At 43.0% G+C, this 24,911-nt stretch overlaps 2 protein-coding genes across 9 annotated transcripts; both read left to right on the forward strand.

Moving 5' to 3' along the window:
• Positions 1–1,169: 1,169 nt before the first annotated feature.
• LOC106578889 (uncharacterized) lies at positions 1,170–5,386 on the forward strand. Of its 6 annotated transcripts, none has more exons than XM_045712930.2 (4): positions 1,170–1,425; positions 3,124–3,503; positions 3,613–3,688; positions 3,925–5,386. In XM_045712930.2, exons 2-4 carry the CDS (start codon positions 3,156–3,158, stop codon positions 5,307–5,309), a joined length of 1,809 nt encoding a protein of 602 aa, XP_045568886.1. In that variant the 5' UTR covers positions 1,170–1,425; positions 3,124–3,155; the 3' UTR covers positions 5,310–5,386. The 6 variants fall into 6 exon arrangements, with proteins under 6 accessions (XP_045568886.1, XP_045568887.1, XP_045568888.1 ...); XM_045712931.2 differs by lacking the exon at positions 1,170–1,425 and adding an exon at positions 1,430–1,502; XM_045712932.2 differs by lacking the exon at positions 1,170–1,425 and adding an exon at positions 1,529–1,681.
• Positions 5,387–6,145: 759 nt separating this feature from the next.
• LOC106578847 (uncharacterized) lies at positions 6,146–24,565 on the forward strand. 3 transcript variants are annotated; one of them, XM_014158058.3, is made up of 5 exons: positions 6,146–6,435; positions 14,613–17,270; positions 17,414–21,012; positions 21,346–21,856; positions 22,274–24,565. In XM_014158058.3, exons 4-5 carry the CDS (start codon positions 21,400–21,402, stop codon positions 23,695–23,697), a joined length of 1,881 nt encoding a protein of 626 aa, XP_014013533.2. In that variant the 5' UTR covers positions 6,146–6,435; positions 14,613–17,270; positions 17,414–21,012; positions 21,346–21,399; the 3' UTR covers positions 23,698–24,565. The 3 variants fall into 3 exon arrangements, with proteins under 3 accessions (XP_014013533.2, XP_014013573.2, XP_014013570.2); XM_014158098.3 differs by lacking the exons at positions 6,146–6,435; positions 14,613–17,270 and having other exon boundaries at positions 19,043–20,858; XM_014158095.3 differs by lacking the exons at positions 6,146–6,435; positions 14,613–17,270 and having other exon boundaries at positions 19,074–20,984.
• The last annotated feature ends 346 nt before the right edge of the window (positions 24,566–24,911 follow it).

The raw sequence follows: 24,911 nt of genomic DNA on the forward strand, positions 1-24,911 counted from the left end.
TAGGGGTGTGCTCCCTCTGCTGTTTCCAGAAGTATACGATCAGTTGGAACCCCTCCACCAGGACCTTCACCTCCTCCCTGTAGAGTGTCTCGTCATTGTTGGTAATCAGGCCTACTACGTTTGTGTCGTATGCAAACTTGATGATTGAGTTGGAGGCGTGCGTAGCCACGCAGTCATAGGTGAACAGGGAGTACAGGAGGGGGCTGAGCACGCACCCTTGTGGGACCCCTGTGCTGGTGATCAGCGAAGTAGAGGTGTTGTTTCCTACCTTCACCACCTGGGGGCGGCCTGTCAGGAAGTCCCAGACCCAGTTGCACAGGGCCTGGTTCAGACCCAGGGCCCCGAGCTTAATGATGAGCTTGGACGGTATCATTGTGTTGAAGGCAGGGATATAGACAATGAACAGCATTCTGCCGTAGGTATTCATCTTGTCCAAAAGGGATAGGGCAGTATGCAGTGCGATGGCAATTGCATCCTCTGTGGATCTATTAGGGCGGTAAGCAAATTGAAGTGGGTCTAGGGTGTCAGGTAAGGTAGAGGTGATATGATCCTTAACTTGTCTCTCAAAGCACTTCATGATGACATAAGTGAGTTCTACGGGTGATAGTCATTTAGTTCAGTTACCTTTGCTTTCTTGGGTGCAGGAACAATGGTGATCATATTGAAGCAAGTGGAGACAGCAGACTGTGATAGGGAGAGATTGAACATGTCCGTAAACACTCCAGCAAGCCAATTCGCCCTTTCACTCCTTCTAAACAACTTCTTTTTTTTTTACTTTGGTAAAGGGTCAAATCTACTAAAATTAGTCCACTCTGTTCGTAACAGATTCTAGTTTTGGGAACAGAAAACTGTATTGAGGTCAAACGTTTCGTCAATGAGAACATTAGCATAATGTAGGCCAAAATCCATCTCACTCCATCTTCTCCCACTGCCGGCCACTGGGCTTTCTCTCATCACCATTTTTGGTAGTGAGTGGAACCGCTAACCGGATGCTTCACACTAATACATCCTGTGAAATATCTTGCTGATTATTCTGTGGCAATATGGCGCAGCGCGTTTCAAAATCGCAATTGGGAGTTTTCCATAGGAATAGGTGGATGACGTCAGCGCTATCACTGTCTAGTGATTTTAACGCTGTCTATGCTTCAATGAGAAGGGGGCAGTCTTTCTCCCTGGGTAAAGCGGTGGTTTGAAAATATGTTGTTGGCTTTGATACTCGTGCCCCTCTTCACAACAAACGACTTCAATTATGGGAGTCTCAGACTAAAGTATGTAGCGAACGACAGAGCAGCGGAAGAATTTAGTGCAAGTCATCAGGCTCATTCTTATTATACTTCAGTGGCCAGGCTAGACCACTGGGCTTCTTCTCATCATATTTGGTGTGAAGTGGGAATTCCAACCGGATGCTTCAGATTTATACATCCGGTAAAACATCTGTTCCCTTTTTCTATGGTTTCCACAAGTTACCAAAGCCACAACATCTAAATTGGTTTCGACATAAGGTTAGCAGTGTGATTAAGGTTTAAACCCACATTTTTGAGAAATTGTAGAAATAGGTTCCGTGTGGCTCAGTTGGTAGAGCATGGCGCTTGTAACGTCAGGGTTGTGCATTCGATTCGCACGGGGGAACGGTACAAAAATGTATGCATTCACTACGGTATATGAGTGCCTGCTAAATGAGGTATGATATTTTAAAAAGGCGGGGTTTATGACTTTGTGGCTGTGGTAACTAGTGACGACCTTGTTCTATCAGTGGTGGAACGTTGCGGACATAGACCAGAAAGTGCAGCGTTTTATGGCGTCAACAAAGGAATGCGAAGCTGTGTGCCATTCTATCATTGAGCTATCATTGAGAATTTACAAGATACAAAGTAATTGGCCTTTGCTGTGTTGTTCTCGTTTACAAAGACTAGGCTACTAGCAGCTCAAAACAGTAGCTAGCTAGTTGGCTGCAACAGTAAGTAACGTTAGGTAATATAATCCTATAACGAGCTATGCTTATGTCTGAGCGGGTTGGGAGCAACATGAATGCTAATGTCATATTGAAGGGTTAGCTGACAACGTCACGAAAACGATGCTTCAATGGGGCAGAACTCCATGTGTTGTGATTCTGGATGTCCAACTAGCTAACATCAACAATGACTAGAAGCTGCCGTGTCGTTTTTTGAGGTGTTTTAACTGTTGCCACGTCATCTATACTATAATGGCTAAATTCCTCTAACTAGCTAACCAACAACTGTAACGATGTATTTGAGAGACAAGTTCTCATTTTGCAAATGTATTTATGTATTCAATAGACATTGGAGACGAAATATAGTTTACATGTTATCAAAAATTTAAGACAACCCCGTCTGTTTTGCCCTAGTTGTGTTCGCGTCGGTTTTGTTGCTAAACAACCAACCCGTCTATAGGCCAATTATTACTGGTAGGTTGACTGTTGGAAACGTATGCAGTTACATTTATTGTTCATACAGAGTTGTGGTTTCTTCAATTACCCGATGATTGGTCAAATCAAATTGGATTGGTCACATACACATGGTTAGCAGATGTTATTGCGAGTGTAGCGAAATGCTTGTGCTTCTAGTTCCGACAGTGCAGCAATATCTAACAAGTAATATCTAACAATTACAAAACAAAAGCCTAGTACCCACACATCTAACTAAAGGAATGGAATAAGAATGTATACAAATATGGATGAGCAATGTCAGAGCGGCATAGGCTAAGATGCAATAGATATGAGATGAGTAATGCAAGATATGTAAACATTGTTAAAGTGGCATTATTAAAGTGACTAGTGTTACATTTATTAAAGTGGCCAATGATTTCAAGTCTGTGTATATAGGCAGCAGCCTCTCTGTGCTAGTGATGGCTGTTTAACAGTCTGATGGCCTTGAGATAGAAGCTGTTTTTCAGTCTCTGTCCCAGCTTTGATACACCTGTACTGACCTCGCCTTTTGGATGATAGCGGGTTGAACAGGCAGTGGCTCGGGTGGTTGTTGTCCTTGATCATCTTTTTGGCCTTCCTGTGACTTATAGTGTGTTGCATGGTTTATTAATATGATCACTGCTTGGTATAGCTCTCTAAGGGATGATGCTAAATAAAACCTGCTCTTTTCCCCACAGAATTCAAATGAAGAAGCACTCCAGTCAACAAGATGAAGAGCAAACCTGGGAAAAAGCAACACAACAAAACCAAGAGGACTAAACACCATCGAGACCCCATCAAAACAGAGTGTGGAACACAGTTAGATGATGTTGACTGCAATAGAGAAGAACCAGACATTAGCCAATCACCCTACATTACTAAAGGGGTATATATCAGCTCCATCCAAATCAAAGAGGAACCAACAGACTTTGAACAGCAGGGAATGGGAGAGGAACCAAACCGTTCTGTTCCTTCCATCCAGAAGAACCACATCAAACATCAAAATACATCCAGTACTATGACCCGGTGTAGCGAGATATCATGGAGTCCTGTGGTGATGCTAACAAGATTGTCTAATGTAAGAAGAGTTAGTGGTCTTTCCCAACATGTGACAGTTAGTAACTAGAAAATAGTATTTACTTTTGGTTAATACATACTGTTGTTTCTTCATTTTTCTAATCCATAAGGTGGTGGTTAAGACTCTTCTGCGAGACACTAAAGTGTGTTTGGTGAAGGAGGAAAACCCAGACGAGACAGATGAAGGTAGGGCATAGTTCATACATCCAGTCCACCCTCAACACTGCATTTGAAATGGATGATGGGATTACTTGAACATCATTTGAACATTAATTTACCAAACTTTGAAATTAATATTTAGCAGAGATATTTACTCAAGCATTTTTTTGTTGAATGAGGAAATGAAGGAAATCATAACTATGTTCTGTTCCGTCATCTTTCTCTTTCTACCTTCTTTCCACTGCTCTGTCCCTCTCCCTCAGTCTCTACTTCTCAGTTCTTTCCTTGTCCACACTGCACCATCTCCTTCACTGACTGTTACTTCCTGGAGAACCATATCAAGACCAAACACCAGAAGCAGTACCTGGCTTTGTTCAAAAGCCAAGTCTCAACAAGTAAAACCGTGTATGCCGCCACACACAGCTGTCCCCACTGTAGCTGCATGTTCCATACCCCACGACAGCTACACGTCCACATCCGTCAGGCCCACCCCTCTCCCTCTCTAAGGAAACTCCACCCCTGCCCCTATTGTGCCCGGAGCTTCCAGTACATAGGCAGACTGCATACTCACTGCAAGGTTTGGCACAAAATGGCTGTTACTTTCATCGATGGATACCTCAGTTGCGCTGACTGTGGAAAGAGCTTCAAGAATTCCTGGGGACTGGGACCTCACCAGTGTCACAAGCCTGAGGACACTATGCCTGAGGATGGCCCTGTCTGTCTGAACATCGGCATGCCATGCTCAGAGTGTGGCAAAAGCTGCTCTAGTCCTCAGAATCTGCGCATTCACATGCGCACACACACCGGCGAAAAGCCTTACGTCTGTAAGGAGTGTGGCAAGAGCTTCTCAGAAGCCAGCAGTCATTGCAAACACATGATGATACACTCAGGGGTCAAGCCATTCAAATGCCAAGACTGCGGAAAGGATTTTGCCCGGATGTGGCACCTCCGAGTTCACATGACCGTTCACTCTGGCGAGAAGCCTTTATCCTGTCCCAAATGTGACAGGCGGTTTGCATACAGTTATTCTTTGAAGCTTCACCTGCGCACACACTCAGGGGAGAGACCTTTCAAATGTACTGTGTGTGGTAAAGACTTTGCGGACAAAGGTTATCTGAAGACGCATCTGAAGATCCACAACAATGAAAGGAACTACCATTGTGGGGTTTGTGGGCTGAAGTTCATAAACATTGCTGCATTGAAAACCCACCAGCGCACACACACTGGGGAGAGGCCTTTCCATTGCACAGTGTGTGACAAGACATTTTTCCGACACGCACACCTGAAGAACCACCAGCGCACTCACACAGGTGAGAAACCATACACCTGTACTGAGTGCAGCAAAAGCTTCACTCAGTCTGGAGATCTCACAAAACACATACGCACCCACACTGGAGAGAAGCCGTATGAATGTTCTGTCTGCCACGGCTGCTATACCTCTTCAGGGGATCTGGGCAAACACATGAGGATCCACAATAACTCACGGCCATATCAATGCCAGGAGTGTGACAAAAGCTTCCGCATGGTCGGTCACCTTAAAACTCACATGAGGACCCACACTGGGGAGAGACCGTACTCCTGCCCCCGCTGCCATCGTACTTTTGCTCGCGCCCACCACCTCTCTGGTCACCTGCCTAGATGTTGCTGAATGATTTGATTATTTATATACAGTCAACTCTTTTACTCTTGTTGTAGTTATTTAATAAAGAGCAGTGATGTACAGAAGATGGTTTTGTTCCTGACTTTGTTGTGTTAATAACAATAAATGGTAATGTCAATAAAGGCTGCTATATTCTGTGAAAGATGGCATGCCTGTTGTGTGGTTCTGGTGTTTTTTTGTATGTTTTCTTTGAGCTGAAATAAGAGCCTCATATCACATACATTTCAGTCTCCCAGTATTCTATTGGTAAACCATTATTGGCCTGCACTGGCTGGTTTTGATATTACAATAAGCCGTACATTTCATATTACAATATGAAAGCTTTTGAAGAGGATTGATTCAACAATTTAGTTTATTTGTTTCTGAAATCCCAGACCTAGGGCAACATTGTTAGTGTGAGAGTCAACCTGTCTGCCTATGGAGAATCAGGACAGTAAATTAAAGGGTATGCTCTATCTTCTTTACAACAGATGCTTTAGCCATACATAACTATCTTCTTGCTATTACAATGACCACAATTCGTCCTTGATAAATAAGATTAGAGTCCAGAACTGGCATAGCTACAAAAAATTGCTGATACAAAACTGATACTTTTGGCGAAAATGTATATTTATTTAAGAATACACACCAATCAACAGCCTCTAATTTTTTCATATATTCGAGGGGCCATTGTTTGATTGGTCAGGTACCGTGACGTTTTAACTGCAGAAAAGCAATGTTTGTCTATTATGTTGACAAGATAGTCAAGTGACCGCTCTAGCAATGGAAATACATGTCCTCCCTCAATGATGGAAGACAGGCTGGACCATTCTAGCCAATGAGAGGGCAGATAAACTTGGGCACAACAGGCAGGACTAAGTCGTTTTTATCCTAGCTGCCGCAATGCCACGTGCATCCACTTATATCCGTACATTTATAACAACCTAAACATTACGAAACTTATATTTTATCAAAAAAAGCCTCACGTAATTCGACACTCTCATAGACCTCCATACAACAACAAAACATTTATCTCGCGGACAGATTCTAACGAGAGTAAAGCCTCTCGCTTCGCCTCTTCCTCTGTAAGGAAACGCATAATTCTTCCGGAGTAGCGAAACTTTATTTTCTATTCGTGAGTATTTGTACGAGAAACATAAACTTGTTCCTCTAATGGTTAATATCTTTACAATCAGTATTTGGTGGGTGATATCTAGTCGTCAAAAGCAGTAAAGTAGCTTACATTATCTACTATCTAGCTAATCTTGCTAGCTAACGTTAGCTAACGTTAGCCAGGCGAAGAGAGTCCATTTCTGACCCAGAAAGATATGCAACCTCGCTAACTTAACTAACCTCCCAATGATAACGTAAAAATGTATGATGTTTTCAAATGCTCTCATCTGCATGTTAAACCTATGATTTGAGACTGTACAGAAACTCGGTGCTACTGTTTTTGATAGTTGTATGTCCAGGTGACCGTTGTTGTAGAGACCCACAGTGAAGGTGTCCTAACACCAATAGAACCTAGCGGTCAAACTGGGAAATGGTTCAAATCGTTTTTCCACCATACATCTTTCCCATAGGGTATTGTAGAAATACTTAAAATAAGGGCTGCGTTTCGTGGAAGCTTACCCTGGCATGACGTTTTGATAACCATGTAAATATATTTTGGACAAGGTTACTTTAATCAATATATTCAGCTCTATTTACTCTCAGATCCAACAATTGCTAATTAGCATCAAAGTAGATATGCAAGACTACACATTTCATTTTGGAGGGCGTAAATATAGGTGAATATATTAGTAAAAGTCACATGGTTATCAAAACGTCACGCCAGGGTAAACCTACATGAAACAAAGCCCATATTTGAAGTTTCTAAAATCCCCAATCGGGAAAAATGTATGGTGGAAAAACAATTGGAACTATTTCATTGTTTGACTGCTAGGTTTTATGGGTATTATGACTTGTACTGTGACGATAATGTTGTTCAATTAAGGTATGTCGAAGACAAAACCCTAAGTCTGTTTACTAAGGCAGAATTGTGTTTCCACCAGCCTAGTATTTTGTTTACTCTGTAGTATCTACAGTTGAAGTCAGAAGTTTACATAAACCTTAGTCAAATACATTTAAACTCAGTTTTTCACAATTACTGACATGTAATCCTAGTAAAAATTCCCTGTCATAGGTCAGTTATGATCACCACTATTTTAAGAATGTGAAATGTCAGAATAATAGTAGAGTGATTTTTATTTCAGCTTTCATTTCTTTCTTCACATTCCCAGTGGGTCAGAAGTTTATATACACTCAGTATTTGGTAGCATTGCCTTTACATTGTTTAACTTGGGTTAAACATTTTGGGTAGCCTTCCACAAGCTTCCCACAATAAGTTGGGTGAATTTTGGCCCATTCCTCCTGACAGAGCTGGTGTAACTGAGTAAGGTTTGTTGGCCTCCTTGCTTGCACATGCTTTTTCAATTCTGCCCACAAATTTTCTATGGGATTGAGGTCAGGGCTTTGTGATGGCCACTCCAATACCTTGACTTTGTTGTCCTTAAGCGATTTTGCCACAACTTTGGAAGTATGCTTGGGGTCATTGTTCATTTGGAAGACCCATTTGCAACCAAGCTTTAACTTCCTGACTGATGTCTTGAGATGTTGCTTCAATATATCCACTTAATTTTCCATCCACATGATGCCATCTCTTTTGTGAAGTGCACCAGTCCCTCCTGCAGCAAAGCACTCCCACAACATGATGCTGTCACCCCCGTGCTTCACGGTTGGGATGGTGTTCTTCGGCTTGCAAGCCTCACCCTTTTTCCTCCAAGCATAACGATGGTCATTATTGCCAAACAGTTCTATTTTTGTTTCATCAGACCAGAGGACATTTCTCCAAAAAGTTCGATCTTTGTCCCCATGTGCAGTTGCAAACCGTAGCCTAGCTTTTTTTGGCAGTTGTGGAGCAGTGGCTCCTTCCTTGCTGAGCGGCCTTTCAGTTTTACTGTGGATATAGATACTTTTGTACCTGTTTCCTCCAGCATCTTCAAATCAAGTTTATTTGTCATGTGCACCGAATACAACAGGTGTAGACATTACAGTGAAATGCTTACTTAAAGGCTCTAACCAATAGTGCAAAAAAGGTATTAGGTGAACAATAGGTAGGTGAAGAAATAAAACAACAGTAAAAAGACAGGCTATATACAGTAGTGAGGCTATAAAAGTAGCGAGGCTACATACAGACAACGGTTAGTCAGGCTGATTGAGGTAGTATGTACATAGGGTTAAAGTGACTATCCATATATGATGAACAGAGAGTGGCGGTAGCGTAAAAGAGGGGTTGGCGGGTGGCGGGACACAATGCAGATAGACAGCCCGGTTAGCCAATGTGTGGGAGCACTGGTTGGTCGGCCCAATTGAGGTAGTATGTACATGAATGTATAGTTAAAGTGACTATGCATATATGATAAACAGAGAGTAGCAGCAGCATAAAAGAGGGGTTGGGGGGGGGCACACAATGCAAATAGTCCGGGTAGCCATTTGGTTACCTGTTCGGGGGTCTTATGGCTTGGGGGTATAAACTTGAATTATTTTTGTTCTAGACTTGGTACTCCGGTACCGCTTGCCGTGTGGGAGTAGAGAGCACACTCTGTCTATGACTGGGGTGGCTGGGGTCTTTCACCATTTTTAGGGCCTTCCTCTGACACCGCCGGTGTAGAGGTCCTGGATGGCAGGCAGCTTAGCCCCAGTGATGTACTGGGCCGTACGCACTACCCTCTGTAGTGCCTTGCGGTCAGAGGCCGAGCAATTGCCGTACCAGGCAGTGATGCAACCAGTCAGGATGCTCTCGATGTTGCAGCTGTAGAACCTTTTGAGGATCTCGGGACCCATGACAAATCTTTTTAGTTTCCTGAGGGGGAATAGGCTTTGTCGTGCCCCCTTCACGACTGTCTTGGTGTGTTTGGACCATTCTACTTTGTTGTTGATGTGGACACCAAGGAACTTGAAGCTCTCAACCTGCTCCACTACAGCCCTGTCGATGAGAATGGGGGTGTGCTCGGTCTTCCTGTTCTTGTAGTCCACAATCATCTCCTTAGTCTTGGTTACGTTGCTGGATAGGTTGTTATTCTGGCATCACCTGGCCAGGTCTCAGCCTATAGGGAGGAGGTCAGTCTCGTCATTGTCGGTGATCAGGCCTACCACTGTTGTGTCATCTGCAAACTTAATGATGGTGTTGGTGTCATGCATGGCCACTCAGTCGTGGGTGAACAGGGAGTACAGGAGGGGACTGAGCACGCACCCCTGGGGGGCTCCAATGTTGAGGATCAGCGTGGCAGATGTGTTGCTACCTACCCTCACCACCTGGGGGCGGCCTGTCAGGAAGTCCAGGATCCAGTTGCAGAGGGAGGTGTTTAGTCCCAGGATCCTTAGCTTAGTGATGAGCTTTGAGGTTACTATGGTGTTGAACGCTGAGCTGTAGTCAATGAATAGCATTCTCACGTAAGTTTTCCTTTCGTCCAGGTGGGAAAGGGCAGTGTGGAGTGCAATCATCTGTGGATCTGTTTGGGCGGTATGCAAATTGGAGTGGGTCTAAGGTTTCTGGGATAATGGTGTTGATGTGAGCCATTACCAACCTTTCAAAGCACTTCATGGCTACGGATGTGAATGCTACGGGTCTGTAGTCATTTAGGCAGGTTGCCTTTGTGTTCTTGGGCACATGGACTATGGTGGACTGCTTGAAACATGTTGGTATTACAGACTCAATCAGGGACATGTTGAAAATGTCAGTGAAGACACCTGCCAGTTGGTCAGCACATGCCCAGAGCACGCGTCCTGGTAATCCTTCTGGCCCCGCAGCCTTGTGTATGTTGACCTGTTTAAAGGTCTTACTCACGTCGGCTACGGAGAGCGTGGTCACACAGTCATCCGGAACAGCTGATGCTCTCATGCATGCCTCAGTGTTGCTTGCCTCGAAGCGAGCATAAAAGTGATTTAGCTCGTCTGGTAGGCTCGTGTCACTGGGCAGCTCGCGGCTGAGCTTCCCTTTTGTAGTATGTAATAGTTTGCAAGCCCTGCCACATAAGACGAGCGTCGGAGCCGGTGTAGTATGATTCAATCTTAGCCCTGTATTGGTGCTTTGCCTGTTTGATGATTCGTCACAGGGCATAGCCGGATTTCTTGTAAGCTTCCGGGTTAGAGTCCCGCACCTTGAAAGCGGCAGCTCTACCCTTTAGCTCAGTGCGAATGTTGCCTGTTATCCATGGCTTCTGGTTGGGGTATGTATGTACAGTCACTGTGGGGACGACTTCCTCGATGCCCTTATTGATAAAGTCAGTGACTGATGTGGTGTACTCCTCAATGCCATCGGAAGAATCCCAGAACATGTTCCGGTCTGTGATAGCATCTGCTTCATCTGACCACTTTTTTTATAGACCGAGTCACTGGTGCTTCCTGCTTTAATTTTTGCTTGTAAGCAGGAATCAGGAGGATAGAGTTGTGGTCGGATTTACCAAATGGAGGGTGAGGGAGAGCTTTGCACGCATCTCTGTGTGTGGAGTAAAGGTGATCTAGAATTGTTTTCCCTCTGGTTGCACATTTAACATGTTGATAGAAATTTGGTAGAACTGATTTAAGTTTCCCTGCATTAAAGTCACCGGCCACTAGGAGCCTCGCCTCTGGGTGAGCAGTTTCCTGTTTGCTTATTTCCTGATACAGCTCATTGAGTGCGGTCTTAGTGCCAGCATCCGTCTGTGGTGGTAAATAAACAGCCACGAAAAGTATAGCTGAAAACTCTCTTGTCAAATAGTGTGGTGTGCAATTTATCATAAGATACTCTACTTCAGGTGAGCAAAATCTAGAGACTTCCTTTGATTTCGTGCACCAGCTGTTGTTTACAAATATGCACAGGCCGCCCCCCCTCGTCTTACCGGAGTGTGCTGTTCTATCTTGCCGGTGCAGCGTATATCCCGCTAGCTGAATATCCATGTCGTCATTCAGCCACGATTCCGTGAAACATAGGATATTACAGTTTTTGATGTCCCGTTGGTAGGATATTCGTGATCGTACCTTGTCTAATTTATTGTCCAATGATTGCACGTTGGCGAGTAGTATTGACAGTAACGGCAGCTTTCCCACTTGCCTTCTCCGGGTCCTGACCAGGCATCCGGCTCTTTGTCCTCTGTACCTGCGTCGCTTCCTCTTGCAAATAACGGGGATGTCGGGCCTGTGGGGTGTTTGGAAAATGTCTTGTGCGTCGTCCTTGTTGTAGAAAAAAGCTTTGTCTAATCCAAGGTGAGTGATTGCTGTCCTGATATCCAGAAGCTCTTTTTTTGCCGTAAGATACGGTTGCAGAAACATTATGTACAAAATAAGTTACAAATAACGCTCAAGGTCCTTTGTTGTTCTGGGATTGATTTGCACTTTTCGCACCAAAGTAGGTTCATCTCTAGGAGACAGAACGCGTCTCCTTCCTGAGCGGTATGACGACTGTGTGGTCCCATGGTGTTTATACTTGCGTAGGATGAGCCAGACTTGTGGTCTACAATTTTTTTTTCTGAGGCCTTGGCTGATTTCCTTTGATTTCCCCATGATATCAAGCAAAGAGGCAATGAGTTTGAAGGTAGGCCTTGAAATACATCCACAGGTACACCTCCAATTGACTCAAATGATGTCAATTAATCTTTCAGGAGCTTCTAAAGCCATGACATAGTTTGCTAGAAATTTCTAATCTGTTTAGAGGCACAGTCAACTCAGTGTATGTAAACTTCTGACCCACTGGAATTGTGATTAAGTGAAATAATCTGTCTGTAAACAATTGTTGGAAAAATTACTTGTCATGCACAATGATGTCCTAACCGACTTGCCAAAACTATAGTTTGTTAACAAGAAATTTGTGGAGTGGTTGAAAAACGAGTTTTAATGACTCCAACCTAAGTGTTTGTAAACTTGACTTTAACTGTATCTTGCTAGCCCTTGACCATGACTCAGTTCAGTTCCATTCCATTACACCTGAGCTGTGTGTGTGTGTGTGTGTGTGTGTGTGTGTGTGTGTGTGTGTGTGTGTGTGTGTGTGTGTGTGTGTGTGTGTGTGTGTGTGTGTGTGTGTGTGTATATAACACACACACAGAGAGTGCCTTCAGAAAGTATTCATACCCCTTGACTTATTCCACATTTATTTTGTTACAGCCTGATTTCAAAATGGATTAAATATATTTTTTCCCTCACCCATCTACACACAATACCTTAGAATGACATAGTGAAAATGTGTTTTTAGAAATGTTTGTAATGTGATGTTCATATGTACTAATCCTGTGCAGGTGTTGTTTCACATGGTCTGCCACTGCAAGGACGATCAGCTGTCCGTCCTGTCTCCCTGTTGCGCTGACTTAGGCTTCTCACAGTACGGACATTGCAATTTATTGCCCTGGGCACATCTGCAGTCCTCATGCCTCCTTGCAGCATGCCTAAGGCACGTTCACGCAGATGAGCAGGGACCCTGGGCATCTTTCTTTTGGTGTTTTTCAGAGTCAGTAGAAAGGCCTCTTTAGTGTCCTAAGTTTTCATAACTGTGACCTTAATTACCTACCGTATGTAAGCTGTTAGTGTCTTAACGACCGTTCCACAGGTCCACGTTCATTAATTGTTTATGGTTCATTGAACAAGCATTGGAAGCAGTGTTTGAACCCTTTACAATGAAGATCTGTGAAGTTATTTGGATTTTTACGAATTATCTTTGAAAGACAGGGTCCTGAAAAAGGGATGTCTTTTTTTGCTGAGTTTATAACGCTTTCTATTCAGGACAAAAAGTATATTTCTTTGTCATATTTTTTGCAGTATTACTTAAGTATTACTTGCGAACAGGGTGCATGTTTTGGAATATTTTTTTTATCTGTACAGGCTTCATTCTGTTCACTCTGTCATTTAGGTTAGTATTGTGGAGTAACTACAATGTTGTTGATCCATCCATTAAACTCAGTAGTTGTTTTAAAATCACCATTGGCCTCATGGTGAAATCCCTGAGCAGCTTTCTTCCTCTCCGCAACTGAGTTAGGAAGGACGCCTGTATCTTTGTATCGACTGGGTGTATTGATACAGTTTCCAAAGCCTAATTAATAACTTCACCATGTTCAAAGGGATGTTCAGCATCTGCTTTTTTTTAATTTTTACACATCTACCAATTGGTACCCTTCTTTGCGAGGCATTGGAAAACCTTGCTGGTTGTTGTGGTTTAATCTGTGCTTGATATTCATTACTCGATGGAGGGACCTTACAGGGTACAGAGATGGAGTAGTTATTCAAAAATCATGTTAACTACTATTATTGAACACGGAATGAGTCCATGCCACTTATGTGACTTGTTAAGCACATTTTTACTCCTGAACTTATTTAGGCTTGCAATAACAAAGGGGTTGAATATTTATTGACTCAAGACATTTCAGCTTTAATTAAAAAAAACTACAAAACAAATTCCACTTTGACATTATGGGGTATTGTGTGTAGATCATTGACACAATCTCAATTGAACCAATAAAAATGTAGTCTGTAACAAAACAGAATGTGGAATAGGTAAAGGAGTGTGATTATTTTCTGAATGCATTGTATATGGCTCTGCATTACACATAAAAAGAGTAATTGGACTAAGGTGTCTTCTGTAGTGGGTAGTTTTTGTTAAGAGCAGTGACGCTCGGCCTGAACATTTGACACGCATCACTTGCGGTACGGTTTTGGAAGCATAAGGACCTTATCTTTCATATTGCCGAGAAATAATTTTCAATAAACCAAAGATTAAATTGATACACACCTTTTTATAGGGTTAGGGTTCCCCACACGGCCATATTTCCATGTTACAGCGCTTTTTTACGAAAGACAGTCGACTACCTGTGCTAATTAGCTTACAGTAAGTGTATATTTTGCATTTGTGAAATTATTTTGATGTGAGATGAAAGTAGAGGGATTTATGTTTCTAGAACCGTACTGCAATTAAGAATCGATTCACGTTTATGAGTATTTAGCTGTTTTGGATTCGAGAGCCAATTCGCCCTTTAAACAACATGTAAGGTCCTTGGACTAAGTAGTAACGTTAGGCTGCTTTTGTCCAATATTGGGCTACTGTCTTGCTAGCTATGCAACTTAGCTAGCTAGCTCGCCCATCGATTAGCTATGTAAAAATGCATGTTGTAACCAAATGCTCTCCTTAGTATGTACCAGCTTGTTTGTTTTACTTTGTGGTGTTGGATAAGATGATTGTCATGATGATTCCTGACCTGGTGTCTCTGCAAGGGTGACGTTTATTCAAATCAACTCTTTTTTTTCCCACAGAATGCAAATGAAGAGGAAGGTGTAGACAATAACCAATCGACAAGATTAAGATCAAACCTGGGAAAACGCAATAAAACCAAGATGACTAGAAGTCATCGTGACCACATCAAAACAGATTGTGAAACACAGTCAGATGATGTTGACTCCAGTAGAGAAGATTCAGACATTGGCCAAGCACACTCTCTCAGCAGTAATGGGTTTACTTTCAACATCATCCAAATCAAAGAGGAGGAAACAGACTTTGAAGTGCATGAAACAAGTGAGGAACAAAACGGAATCAGATCAAATTGTCACTTGGATTCTAGAGCACTCCACCAGGATTCTTTAACCATCAAAACCAAGACTGAAACAGATTCTGTTTACATTAGCCAAGGAACGGCGGAAATTAAGACTGAGCATGATTCTGAAATCAGAGTGGTTAAGATAGAAACTAAAGTGTACGCCCCCTCACACAGCTGCCCCCACTGCAGTTGCATGTTCCACACACCACAGCAGCTACTTATCCACACCTGCCAGGTCGCGAATTCTGACAACATTGTGGATTTTTTGTTGAAGACCCCGTTTCATTCTTTGGAGTCCACAGAAAGGGTGCAAATTAAAACCGAGGGTCGACCTCTGCCTGAAATCAAGTACATAAGGAAGGATGACAAAGTGAGGAGGGCGTTCAATACCAACTGGTATAAAAAGTATCAATGGCTAACAGGGAGTCTTTCATCATGCCGCTTGTATTGCTGGCCTTGTCTGCTCTTTGGAACGTTTGAGCCTTGGGCTAAAGGGGGGTTCAGTGACCTGAAGAACATTGACCGTTCAGCTAAACGGCATGACGAAAGCCGGGAGCATCTCAACTCCTACGCAAAACTCAAGCTTTTGGGACAGCCGAGTCATCGTGCCAATCACTCACTTAATGAAGGCCTGCGTATTCAAGCTGCGCAACACAATGAGAAGGTCCGAAGAAACAGGGATGTTCTTAAACGTCTCATTGACAGCATTGCATACTTAGGCATGCAAGAGTTGGCTTTTAGGGGGCACGATGAGACGGAAAGTTCCGCAAACAAAGGCAACTACAGGGAATTGGCAGAGGTAATCGCGCGGTATGATGCTTTACTTGCTCAGCATATGGAATCTTCAACTGTGTTCACTGGAATGTCAAGAACAATTCAGAACGACTTGATAACTGCTATCGCATCATCAATTAGAAGTGAGATTAAAAGCGAGGTTGACGCTGCTCCATTTTTCTCATGGCAAATGGATGAAACTACAGACCATTCGCAGTTGTCTGTCATTGTCAGGTATGTGGATGATCGGGGGTGTGTCCAGGAGCGTTTCTTGGGCTACTTTGATGTGTCAGCTGGGCGAGATGCACAGTCTGTTTTTGATCTAGTGAATTCGGAGATGTCAGAGTTTAACTTTGTGGAGAAACTAGTCGCTCAAACATATGATGGCGCTGCTGTAATGGCTTCTGATTTAAATGATCTGCAAGCAAAAGTAAGAGCTGTAGCTCCGAGCGCCACCTTTGTGCATTGCTATGCACATCCCCTCAACTCCGTATTAAGCCAGAGCGTGAAGTCTATGCCCAAGACCAAGGTTTTCTTTGCCACACTGGGTGGCTTCGCAACTTTTTTTTGTAAGTCCACTAATAGAATGCTGCTAGAAAAGGCCGCTTGTGCAAGTTTGCCAAAAAACGCACCAACACATTGGAATTTCACGTCCAGAGTCGTTAACACGGTGGCAAAAAACTTTGAGCATCTGTTGGACACATTCACAAGTATCACAGAGCATCCTAACATGGATGATGACACGATTTTCGATGCAAATGGGTTCAAGACACAGCTGGAAGATTTTCATTTTATTTTTTTACTTCTCACTTTTGAATATATATTTGCTTGCACAGATGTGGTTTTTGACAGTGTGCAACAGAATGCCATGGATGTAGAATTTTGTAAGAGGAGGATTGAGAATATTTTACTCAAGATAGAGGAGCACAAATCTGAAGAAGAATTTAGTGCTATATATCAGAAGGCTTCGAACATGACAGATGATCCAGAGTTTATGCACAGAAGGAAGCGGAGGCAGGGCACTCAGGATGTAATGCAGACGTACAAATCACTGTACGATTCAATCCATGACAATATCAACACACAAATAGCACAGAGGTTCCAAAGCCTGGACAGCAGGAGATACATGGAGTTGTTAGATGATGAGAAATTTGAGTCATTCCGGAGTGAATTCCCTACAAATGCAATGGAAAGCCTGTCCCAGAGCTATGGCCGTTTTTTCAACATGGAAAAACTGAAAAATGAGCTGCAAGTGTTCTACTGTGGCGAGGAGCTTCAAGGGAACAGTCGAAAACTGTGTGACAGAATCTTGCATTTCAAGGGGTGTGGATTGAATGAAGTGATGCCTGAGGTGTACCGGCTCATGTGCCTAGTTGCAACTATAGGGGCAACATCAGCAGGTGTGGAGAGCAGATTCTCTCGTCTGAAGAGGCTGAAAAGCTACACAAAGAACACCATGGGACAAGAGCGACTCAAGAACCTGGCAATCCTATCCATAGAAAGGAGAATTCTTAAATCATTGCAGAAGAATCCTCACTGGTATGAGAGGGTCATTGACCAGTTTGCCAACCAAACTATGAGAAGAATGGACTTTATATTCAAGGTAACCTTAATTTAATTTTTTTTTTAATTGTGCTGTTTTTTTTTTTATTGCGTCTATGTGTAATAGATTGTATATTTATGTAAATAGTATTTTATTTTTTTTTCTCGGCCCAACTGTGTTTTGAATTGGTTTGTTTCCAACAGTGATGGAGACTGGATGGTGGAAACTCCCTGAACTACTGAGAGGGAGTAAAAGGTCCCATGATGCCAGTAATGTATTAAAAGCAGCGTGTAGCTCCTGTTTGTAAGCATGTGCACATGTCCACAACCTTTCATTCTTCCTCTGGAGACCTCAACCCTTCTCATGCACTGCAGTCAGCATTGACTAAAGCTATCAGTGTCATCGAAAGATGTCAGTTTGTTTGACCTCTGCTGTTGCTACTAAAGAACATTAAAACTTAAACTATTTTGCTGAATGCCTGTTTTCCTTTGGTAGTTTATATGCCTTTTGGACCCTGCACCCAAAGACTTATTTGAATTGTTGAGTACAGCATGCCAATTCTTGATTTTGTGTTGTATTTTCTAGTTATTATGGATCCCCATTAGCTACTCTTCCTGGAGTCCAGCAACATTAAGGCAGTTATAACATTTTTGTAGTTCGTTAACAAGGGAAGAGTGATGCACAGATGGTTGTATATGCCCGACTTACTGCCTGGGGATGACAAAAGTAACAATGATTGCTGTGAATAAAGTATGTGAAAGAGGACACGTTTGGTAATTGCACATTAGACATGACTTTAAAATCAATTATACAGTAATCACTTAAACAGCCTGTCATAACTGATTTGTGTCAATCCATATGCCATCAATGGCCTGCACTGGTTTTGATATTGCACCATGTCTCAGTTGCTAATAATCATACACATTCATTCTATTGAAGATGATTGGGCCAAGCATGAAGGCTACATTGTGATTCCCACATCTTGATAGTGATGGTCTCTACCAATTAGATTATTGTTCCTATGCTATTTTCTCCATTCCAGCCATTACAATGAGCCCGTCCTCCAATAGCTCCTCCCACCAGCCTCCGCTGTAGTTTAGATATTGGTTACAATAACCGTCATCTTGCTAATTCAATGGACACATTTCATCTTCGACAACACTATTACAGAAAGTACTGCTTTGATAAAGCTATAAAATGAGAAGGGCGCAACTGCTACAAATCTGATACCAAAAGTATGTGGACACCCCTTCAAATGAGTGGATTTGACTATTTCAGCCACACCCGTTGCTGACAGGTGTATAAATATCGAGGACACAGCCATGCAATCTCCATAGACAAACATTGGTAGTACAATGGCCCATACTGAAGAGCTTAGTGACTTTCAGAGTGGCACCATCATAGGATGTCACCTTTCCAACAAGTCAGTTCGTCAAATTTCTGCCCTGCTAGAGTTGCCCCGGTCAACTAAGTACTGTTATTGTGAAGTGGAAACGTCTAGGAGCAACAACTTCTCAGCCACAAAGTGGTAGGCCACAGAAGCTCACAGAACGGGACTGCTGAGTGCTGAAGCACGTAGTGTGTAAAAATCACCTATCCTCGGTTGCAACACTCATTACCGAGTTACAAACTGCCGCTAGACGCAACCTCAGCACAATAACTGTTTGTCGGGAGCTTCATGAAATGGGTTTCCATGGCCTAACAGCCGCACACAAGCCTAAGATCACCATGTCAATGCCAAGCGTCGGCTGGAGTGGTGTAATGCTCGCCGCCATTGGACTCTGAAGCAGTGGATATGCGTTCACTGGAGTGATGAATCACGCTGGCAGTCCGATCAACGAATCTGGTTTTGGTGGATGCCAAGAGAACGCTACCTGCCCGAATGCATAGTGCCAACTTTAAAGTTTGGTGGAGGAGGAGTAATAGTCTAGGGCTGTTTTTCATGGTTTGTGCTAGGCCCTCTAGTTCCAGTGAAGGGAAAGTTTAACGCTACAGCATACAATGACATTCTAGACGATTGTGGGCTTCCAACTTCATGGCAACAGTTTGGGGAAGGCCCTTTCCTTTTTTAGCATGACAATGCCCCCGTGCACAAAGCGAGGTTCAAACAGAAATGATTTGTCGAGATCGGTGTGGAAGAACTTGACTGGCCTGCACAGAGCCCTGACCTCAACCCCATTGAAGACCTTTGGGATTAATTGGAACGCCAACTGCGAGCCAGGCCTAATCGCCCAACATCAGTGCCCGACCTCACTAATGCTCTTGTGGCTGAATGGAAGCAAGTCCCTGCAGCAATGTTCCAACATCTAGTGAGTGGGAAGGCATTCCACTAAATGTTGCTGTTATAGCAGCAAAAGGGGAACCAACTCCATATTAATGCCCATGATTTTGGAATGAGATGTTCGACGAGCAGATGTCCACATACTTTTGGTCATGTAGTGTACTTGTAACTTTTCCCTTTCTGTGCTGATAACATAGAGATAGATAGAAGACTCATCTTTGTATATGTGCTATTACAGCAAATATTTTTTTATAACTAACCCAAGATAGACCAGAGCCTGTTGTTTCCAATGGGAGCAAATTCATCATAGTGGGCAGAACAAGCAAGGAGGTGGGCAGAGCTAAGCACGAGCTAGTGAGATCCTATTGGCACGTTCTAGCATTTATTTTCCTATTTCCATTAGGGAACACCAACTCTGTGAAATGTGCATGTGTAATAACTCAATTTGCCCTTGCACTCCTTCTAAACAACACAATTTTTGCAAAACTTTGGCAAAGGGTCAAGTCTACAAAATGCCTTGTTACGGATATATACTGTTACGGATTCTAGTTTTGGAAACAGAAAACTGTATGGAGATAAAATGCTTCATTGATTAGAACATTTGCAGAATGTTGGACAAAATCCATCTCGCTTCATCTTCTCCTACTTCTGGCCACTGGGCTTCATCTCTTCACCATATTTTGTAGTGAGTAGAAACGCCAACCGGATGCTTCACGTTTACATCCAGTAAAATATCTGGCTCAGTGTTCTATCTGTGATTATAGTGTCTGTGACAGCATGGGCAGCGACATTGCGGTAATCTCCATTATGAGGTGGTCAATTTTCTTCTTCACAATTGGCTGATCCCTCCTGATGGCCTGGTTGGACATGACTGCAACAGGGTCTCCAGGAGTGATCAGCCAATGAAGTTGTAAGTCCCACCCAGTTGGCTACATTAAAATGGTGGAATCGCTCAATTGTGCTGGCCATGCTAATTCGGCCTGTTGGCCACTAGAGGCCTCCATCGTTCTCTATGGCAGATACTTTTTGTCGAGAATGAATGTGGCTAGAATTAATCAGTCGAATCAGTCGCACATGACCCAGGGACCTTTGCCTGATTGGACAGGTTTCATGACGTTAACAATCCAGGAAATGCAGCGTCTTTCCGGTTAAAGATGGTGGATAAATAAAGATGTCCCACTCAGGCCGTTGATCATTGAAATAAAATGGTCAGTTCCGGTCTTCTTAACGTGGTGGCTCTCCAATGCATTAGTAGTTTGGTCTGGTCTGCTTAGTTCATTGACCGTAGATGAACCAGAATAATTAGGGAGTGGGATGTCTCGCTTCCTCTTCCGCCTCTGTTTCAGATGACAACAATCAGAAATAAGGTAGCTAGCAAAGCTATTTTCAAAACTATGCTGGGCTGCTTTTTTTTTTTTATCCGTGAGCATTTATACGAGAAACACAACATTTTCCTCTCGTGGTTGTCTTCATAATCAAGATAGCTACATTTGGTGGGTGACAATCTTACAAAGTAGCAAGGTAACGTTAGCTAACAGACACGTTTAGCTATCTTGCTACAACTATGCAAGCGTATAAAGGTTACCAACGACGGCGTAAAAATATAGCTAGTTAGGTTGTAACCAAAAGTTACTCTGCATGCTAGCAGGATGTCCATTTGACCGTGGTAATGATGATAATGCGGTGTAATGAAGGGCTATGAAGTAGTAGGCTATTGAGATTACTAAACCAGACTTCAGCATAGTTAATGCAGAATTGGGGTTTCTTACTTTTTACATGTTGGATGGGTTATTATGATCCCTGGTAGCTCTCTGTAAGGGTGATGTTCAATCAAACATGGTCTTTTCTCCACAGAATGTAAAGTAATGGGAAGGTGTTGACCTTAGCAGAGACACACTAGTCAACAAGATGAAGAACAAACCTGTGAAAAAGCAACACAAAATCAAGAGGTCTAAACACCATCGAGACCCCATCAAAACAGAGTGTGAAACACAGTCAGATGATGTTAACTGCAAAAGAGAAGAATCAGACATTAGCCAAGCTCCCTCTCCCAACACGAAAGGGGTCACTTCCAACTCCATCCAAGTTAAAGAGGAACCAGCAGACTTTGAAGTGCAGAGTCATTGCTTGGATTCTAGAGCACTCCACAAGGATTCTGGATCCGTCATAACCAAGACTGAAACAGATTCCGTTTACATTAGCCAAGGAACAGTAGAGATGAAAGCAGAGTATGATTCTGATTCTGAAATACATAAGGTGGTGGTTAAGAGAGAAACTCAAGTGTGTTTCATGAAGGAGGAGAATGTGGGTGAAGAAAACACAGATGAGGACACCGAAGACAGGAGGGATACAGACAGCAACAGAGGTATGCATGCACACCCATCTTTAAAATCTGTGTAATCTTAAAATTTGCATGAATATTTGATATTGACTGACTAGGCTAAATGGCTATTTGATATCGACTTTGAATTTAAGATTCATCATGAAACTATAAGACTACTCTCGTTTACTTTTGGAATTATATTGTTTCTTATTTTGGTTTTCATGTCCCTCTTCTGTAAATCAAATCACATTTTATTCGTCACATACACAGTTTACAGCAGGTATAAAAGGTGCAGTGAAAGGCTTATGTGCTAGCGCCCTCAACTATGCAGTACATCAGTCAATAGCAATAATAACAATAAAAAGAGTCAGGTCAAAAATACTCTTCTTATTATAACCATCTAGTATTCTCTCTTTGTCTTTTTCTACCCCTGCTTCTACCACTCTCCCTCTCCCTCAGTCTCTTCTCCTCAGTTCTTTCCTTGCACATACTGCACCATCTCCTTCACCGACCATTCCTTCCTGGAGAAGCACATCAAGTGGAACCACCAGAAGGAGTATCTGGCCATGTTGAGAAACAGTTTTTCAAAGAGCAGTGGAACAGAGACGGTCCCAGCACACAGCTGCCTCCACTGTAGCCTCATGTTCCAAACCCCACGGCTGCTTAGTATCCACACCCGCCAGATCCACCCTTCAGCCACTCCCCGGAAACCTGCCCGTCCCCACAGGGTTTCGGTGAAACTCTACACCTGCCCACAGTGTGCCCGCAGATTCAGGTACCTGGGCAGTCTGCAAAACCACTGTGAGCTTTCACACAAAATGGCTGTTGTCAGCACCAATGGACACCTCAGTTGTGCCGATTGTGGGAAGAGCTTCAAGAATTGTTGGGGACTGGGACCTCACCAGTGTCACGAACCAGAGGGCACTGAACCTCAGGACATTAAGCCTGTGGTTTGTCTGGATGTCGGCTTCCATTGCTCAGAGTGTGGCAAGATCCTCTGTAGTCCTCAGAGCCTGAACATTCACATGCGAATTCACACCGGAGAGAAGCCTTATGCCTGTAAGGAGTGTGGCAAAAGATTTGCGGAGAGCGGCAGTTTACGCAAACACCTGCTGATACACTCTGGAGTCAAGGCATTCAAATGCCAGGAATGCGGGAAGGATTTTGCCCGTATGAAGGGTCTCAGGAGTCACATGACCACTCATTCTGGCAAAAAGCAGTACTCCTGCTCCCACTGTGACCGGCAGTTTGGATACAAGTCTAGTCTGACCATTCACCTACGCTCTCACACAGGGGAGAAACCCTTTCACTGCACAGAGTGTGGTAAAGACTTCTCTATCAAGAGAAACCTGAGGCTTCACCTAAAGATCCACAACAATGAGAAAGGCCACCAGTGTGGGGAGTGCGGCCTGAAGGTGATAGACATTGGGGCGTTGAAGACACACATGCGCTCACACACCGGCGAGAGGCCTTACCACTGCACAGTGTGCAGCAAGCAGTTCATTCGACTGGAACATCTGAAGAACCACCAACGCACTCACACAGGTGAGAGACCATACGTCTGTTCGGAGTGCAGCAAGAGCTTTGCTCAGTCTGGAGATCTCACAAAACACATACGCACTCACACTGGAGAGAAGCCGTATGAATGTTCTGTCTGCCACGGCTGCTATACCTCTTCAGGGGATCTGGGGAAACACATGAGGATCCACAATGGTTCACGTCCCTTTCCCTGCCAGGAGTGTGACAAGAGCTTCCGCTTGGTCGGCCACCTTAAAACTCACATGAGGACCCACACTGGGGAGAGACCGTACTCCTGCCCCCGCTGCCTCCGGACCTTCGCTCGCACCCACCACCTCTCTGTTCACCTGGCTCAGTGTCGCTGATTGATAATGATTTGCCTGGCTGTGTCGCGCCTTTCTCAAACTCATTGCATTATGCTTTATGGGGGTAACTCACCCTTTTCACTACTCCCAATGTATAGCCCTTACCTGGGGGATGAGCCATATTTCACCAGAACACTGAGGTGGTGGTGGGGTATTTGGCTGACTATTACAGCGGACAAACAAGATGATGTAGGAAGCATCAATTCAAAGGTCCAATCGCTCCAGACATTGACACTCCACTAGATACAGCTAGATGCTGGGCAGAGTTTTTAGTTTGCATGCAGTTTCAGATTTGTTTTCTGGACGTTTAAGGGATAGTTCACTACAAAATACAAATGCATATACTTTCCCACTTGCCATGGCTTTAGGTGTAGATGATTCATCAAAACGTCAAGATGTGATTATAGCGCAATAAAGTGACTTAAATGTAAGGTAGACTATCATGTCAATTACTATTTAGAGTGAATTATCTCTGTTTTGTACTATATCTAAAATCTTGTCACTATTTTACTGAATGTATGATAACAAGTTTTTTCTTATGAAGGTGAGCAGATTGGGTCTCTGCAGTACATACAAGAAACAAATACTCTTTATACAGCCTATGTACTGAATCTATAACCTACTTTAACTGATAGTGTTGTCTTGGTGTGCGTGATAAATAGTAGTGTTGTCTTGCTGTGTGATAAATAGTGTTAACTGATTAATTACATTGTATTTATTCTAAATGATTAGGCAACTGTTGTTATAAGAATGTGTCAATGACTTGATATCTACTAAGTCATTACATTGACTAATAAATATGAACAACAATGTTAAGGCTGTTTAACCAAACCTTGCACAATGCAATAAATTATTTCAAAAAATTGTATATTGATATATTATTTTATTAGGTGGATGTGTTTTGTTTTGAAGCTTACCATTTCTGTACAATGTAGGCCTAATAGATGCTAGGAATTAATATAGCACGTACAGTGCCTTCAGGAAGTATTCATACCCCTTGACTTATTCCACATTTTGTGTTAAGGCCTGAATTTAACATTGATTTAAAAAAAAATATATATATATATATCACCCATGTACAGACAATACCCCATAGTGACAAAGTGAAATATGATTTTAGAACTTTTTGCAAATGTATTGAAAATTAAATACAGGAATATCTCATTTACATAAGTATTCACACCCCTGAGTCAGTACACACCCCTGAGTCAATA

This window comes from Salmo salar, chromosome 02, assembly GCF_965601325.2.
Source record: "Salmo salar chromosome 02, fSalSal1, whole genome shotgun sequence".
Lineage (NCBI taxonomy): Eukaryota > Metazoa > Chordata > Actinopteri > Salmoniformes > Salmonidae > Salmo > Salmo salar.